The sequence below is a fragment of the Zingiber officinale genome, chromosome 11B, assembly GCF_018446385.1.
Source record: "Zingiber officinale cultivar Zhangliang chromosome 11B, Zo_v1.1, whole genome shotgun sequence".
NCBI lineage: Eukaryota > Viridiplantae > Streptophyta > Magnoliopsida > Zingiberales > Zingiberaceae > Zingiber > Zingiber officinale.
In genome coordinates, this window is record NC_056007.1 from 71,966,405 (window position 1) to 71,971,254 (window position 4,850).

Sequence of the window (4,850 nt, forward strand, 5' to 3'; positions counted from 1 at the left end):
CACTATAAAATTTACACATATCTCACATTCCTTGAATTGAAGAAGATGCAATATAAACTCATTCATAAAATTGAAATGAAGACATCTAAATCTAATATCATTGAACTTCAACCTCATAAAATTGAAAACACCCATAAACTAAAACTTCAATTTCTCATGGAGAAACAACAAATTAGTCCAAATGTAGGGCACATAAATTTTACTTAACGATGATTTAAGGGTTTAAGATGGTTTAGTCGAGTTTTACCATCTCTCTGAGTTTTGTCTTCAATGTCGATGAAGATGATTTAGGCACAAAGCCGGGGAGTAAGTCGTCGATGGTTTGGAGTCGCGGAGGCAGAGTGCATCTTCGAGTTTTGGAGTCACGGAGGAGGAGTGCGTCGTCGAAATTTAGAGTCGCGAAGTGATGCTTCGAACGTTGGGAGAGAAAGGAGCAACTGTGCATTTTAAAATGAGGATAATAGGGTAATTTTGTCAAGATTAAGGAGCTAAAACAAATAAATTGATTTGATTAGGTATCAAAAATAAATTTATACTGACACATAGGAATTAAATATAAATATTTAAATTTATAATACTATAATAATATTATATTAAATATTAAACGTTATAATAACTATTAGTAGTAAAATATTTTTGGGATAAAATACATGAGAGTGCTTTTTATTTTTTTTTTAAATTATTTTTTGACGAAAGATTCCTTTGGATTTTTTTTTTCTTATCTCTCTTTCTTCCGACTTTGTGTTTTTCCATTGACGAATGAGATGATCATGACCTCACAGAATTTAGATAAAGCGGAAAACAAATAAAGTGTCCCGTAGAAGTTGAAAACTGTTGGCATGCAATGATGATTGCTGAGTAGGTTCATGACACACTAGTGTCTATTATCTTGAGTGAGATAGTGATGACGAATCTTCCACCGTATGGGAATACAATCCTTTTCTCAGCCATATCAGTTCCTTCTTTAAGTTCAACAATAATTTATACAACTGAACTTCACTTTTATTTCATGATTATGAACTGATAGCATTCTAACCTCGAAGTTTTCCCTTACAGTTTGTCCTGATCAGTCTCCCTCATGTCTCATTGTGGAACCGCATCAGAGTGATCTGTTGCTTCTTTCTCCTCTGTGTGAGTTTTCCCGTCTTCAATTGAGACTTCAGAAGACACTCTCTCTTTGGCTTTTCCCCACAGAACGCTATAGAGGCCTAGAACCATTAGGATTCCACCTAAAAGACTGAAATTTCAAGTGTTATGACAAAGAAATTAATAAGGATAATTCTATTTGAAGAAGAAAGAAAACAAACAAACAAAAAAAATCAAATGGCGTCAGTTCCGAATAGGTTACCTTCCTAGATAAATCATTTCCCCTAAGAAAATAGTGGAACATATCAGCGTAAAAACAAGAGCCAAAGGTGTGAACATTGCTGTAAAAACAGGGCCCTTCTTCTCAATACAAAAGCTTTGTAAATAGATGTTCAGTCCTGTTACGACAAAGCCCTGGCATACAAAGTTCCTGTTATTCATCTTTTCTTGAGGAGAAAATAATTCTGATTCAACTGTAGTTAATTTCTTCTTATACAACTTCTGATTGGAAGATTATCAAACAATTGGCATATGGCCAAGGAAAAGGATTTTACTATGAAATCAAGAGATTGATGGGCTCAGTAAACGTACACAGTATAAAATAGCAAGTAGGCCTAAGTCCAACTGCAAGGTCCACTTGGAACTGTCTCTCTCAAATACCAGTGCAACGAAACCCGACTGAAAGGTGCTGAACAGACATTGGAGGGTAGTGAAAATAAGCTTAGAGGGGTATTCCTTTAACATAATTCCCTGTCAAAAGAGACATGATCAACATCTAATACACACACACCACGTTAATTTAGATAGTTTCAACAATATGGATAGATTACCTGTAGAACTAACCACATGGACCAAATCATATTGGCAATTATCAGGAAGATGGATCCTTCGATCCAACATCTTTTAGGAGTAAACACATTGTTTTGGTACTTGGTATTTTGGCCAGAGTAATGATGAAGGTTCAAAGTACGGATGTGAGTGCCTCTATATAGCGCAATTGTCAGGACACCAGCAAGGCAAAATGCAATTCCTAGTACCTTGCTTATTCCTGAAAGGCTTCTGAATTTGATATTCTCCATCCTAAACACATAAATGCACGTATTGAGACATATAGTTGTTGTTTTGAATCGAACATAAGCCGTCCATTTTGAATCGAACTTATGTGTTCATCAAACAGCTAAAACATGAATGGCCAAAAGAAGAATGAAAGTTGTTGCTTTCCTGACACATCATAATTAGTTGTTTAGTTTGTTGAGGTCTCATCTTAGTGGATTTAGTAGTGCTAGTTTTTTAATTTTACTGTTAACGACAACAATAAGAGGAGAGGAGAGTGGTGATGCTGCTTTTAGGATGTAGACTGATATTATTTCAGCAGAAAAATAAGTAAATTGCCTCACTATAGTTCTGACAATTTGAATGAATGATTACATGACAGGGAAGTTCGTTTAAACAGGAGAAACAATTCTTTGCATACTGATCCACCAAAATTATTGAAGGGAATGATCATGTTTTTTTTTTTTTTTTCAGTTTAATGAATTTAATTAACTCTCCCTAAACAAATGAAGCTGAAGAAGAGCCACAAACCTGAGGAAAATGGCAAAAAGGAAAGTAAATACTGGAATGGAGTTTGTAGCTGCTGAACCCATTGATGCTGAAGTATACTTCAAGCCTAAGCTATAGAAGTTTAAGCTCCATGTAAGCCTAAAGCGTTGAACAACATCAGCTCTATATAGTGAAACAAAACACTTAAACGGCATGTTGCATCAGTTGTATATAGTGAAACAAAACACTTAAACACCATTAACATACCCAAACAATGCAAGGCAGAACAGCTTCAGCAATATCATAAACGTCAGAGGCGGATAGTTTTTCCTGAAAGAACGACAGAGGGTGCAGATAAATCGCAAACAAGAGAGAATTTCGGAGAACTTTGAAAAGTGACATGTCTACGTACCTTTCAAAAACAAAAGCAAGCGGTACTAATAACATAGAGGCAGCTAATTGCCGATAGAAGATGAACACAAAGGTGCTTATACCCGTATCAAAAGCAGCCTTGGATAAAGCATAGAACCCAGCATATCCTAGTTGTACAAGGATTGCAGCAATATAAGGTTTCTTTGAATCCATGTCTCTCAAACAAGCCATTGGGGATGGGAAAATGGAATGCCTAACTATCTTTAAAAAGGCTCAAGGGTTGTCCCACTTTAGCATCACCTTCAGGGAGGGCATGCAAACACTTCCACTGCTTTGTGCAGGACACGCACTGACTTTACAACGCGTATCAAATTAGGTTTCACTACTTTATCTTTTCCTTGTTATGTGAAGTTTTATCTGTGTATGTACTTCTATTAGAAATTATAATTGAGAAATTAAAAGGTTTTAATACCTTTTGGATAGTTAAAGGGTGACATCTTATGAAAAAGTAGTGTACCTCTGAAAGGATGCGATCTACATCATCCAAATTAAAAGGGATGGATGAGATTTATTTGAACCAAGAGGTTCTTATATCCCTTCATTTAGTATAAATAAAGTCCCTCACATCCTCATTTCACTCACTCAATTCCTTCCAAGCAAAGCAAGCATTGCATTCCATACTTGCATTAGAGAGTTCGAGAAGCATCTTCGGTCCGGAGGTCTTGCGATTTGCAGTGCTGCTAACGCAAGAAAAAGTCATTGTATCTTGGGAGACAATTGTCGTGTTCCGTGAGCACTGTGTGCAGGGCAAATTCGTCTTAAAGAGATAGAGTCTAACTCTAGCCTCGACGCAACCAAAACGGTGGTATACCGTCATTCTATCCGTGCTCAGATTGACAATACAAAGATCCCAACAATTTTAAGACGAATTTTTTTTTAATCGTGCAAACTGATGACTAGGATCAACGATGGTTCGACCACCATTCCACACGGAGAAAAGCCGGAGAAGTTCAATGGAATCGACTTCAAGCGATGGTAGCAAAAAATGCTGTTCTACCTGGCAACGCTAAACCTCGTACGATTTCTGCATGAAGAAACGTCAGTTGCTACGGAAGGAAAGTTCGATAATAAGGCTACATGTGACAAAAGGCGATATCGCTCGCCCCCAGCGCCCCCGCCGCACCACGCCCAAGGTCTTCACGAGGGAGGTAAATCACGGTAGCTGGAGAAGTTAGTGCGCAGTGGGAAGAGGTGCACAGGGACCAGGGAATTACACCCTGACTACCCTGCGGTTCGAACCCACGCTCTCAAGTGGCAAGCTTCTACGCACTAACCGCTCCAGATAACCCCGTGGGGCAATAATAAGGCTACATGTGATACGTGGACGCATGGAGATTTTCATGCCGCAACTACATTCTCAATGCATTAGACAACACGTTGTATAACGTGTATTGTTCGATGGAAACGGCAAAATTTATGTGGGAATCACTTGAAAAGAAATGCAAAATCAAAAACGCTGGGTTGAAGAAATTCATCGTCGGACGGTTTCTGGATTTCAAGATGATGAATTTCAAGAGCGTGACATCTCAAGTCCAAGACATGCAACTGATAATGCATGATCTGGAAGTCGAAGACAGGAAGCTGAACGAGTCGTTCAAAGTAGTCGCGGTAATCGAGAAACTCCCTCCGTCATGGAAACATTTCAAAAATTATCTGAAGTACAAGCAAAAAGAGATGGAACTTGAAGACCTAATCCTAAGGCTACGAATTGAGGAAGATAATCGAAAGATATCCGACTCTAGAGGAACAAAGCAGACAATCGACGAGATGTCAAACCTGGCTGAGCCAAA

The 4,850-nt window shown here is 38.1% G+C and overlaps 1 protein-coding gene across 2 annotated transcripts; it reads right to left on the reverse strand.

Annotated features, from left to right (window-relative positions):
* Positions 1–905: 905 nt before the first annotated feature.
* LOC122034678 (WAT1-related protein At5g64700-like) lies at positions 906–3,259 on the reverse strand. Of its 2 annotated transcripts, none has more exons than XM_042594011.1 (7): positions 3,041–3,259; positions 2,896–2,958; positions 2,671–2,787; positions 1,917–2,166; positions 1,678–1,836; positions 1,349–1,500; positions 906–1,237 (listed from the first exon to the last, which is right to left on the reverse strand). In XM_042594011.1, exons 1-7 carry the CDS (start codon positions 3,229–3,231, stop codon positions 1,084–1,086), a joined length of 1,086 nt encoding a protein of 361 aa, XP_042449945.1. In that variant the 5' UTR covers positions 3,232–3,259; the 3' UTR covers positions 906–1,083. The 2 variants fall into 2 exon arrangements, with proteins under 2 accessions (XP_042449945.1, XP_042449944.1); XM_042594010.1 differs by having other exon boundaries at positions 2,671–2,811.
* Between the last annotated feature and the right edge of the window lie 1,591 nt (positions 3,260–4,850).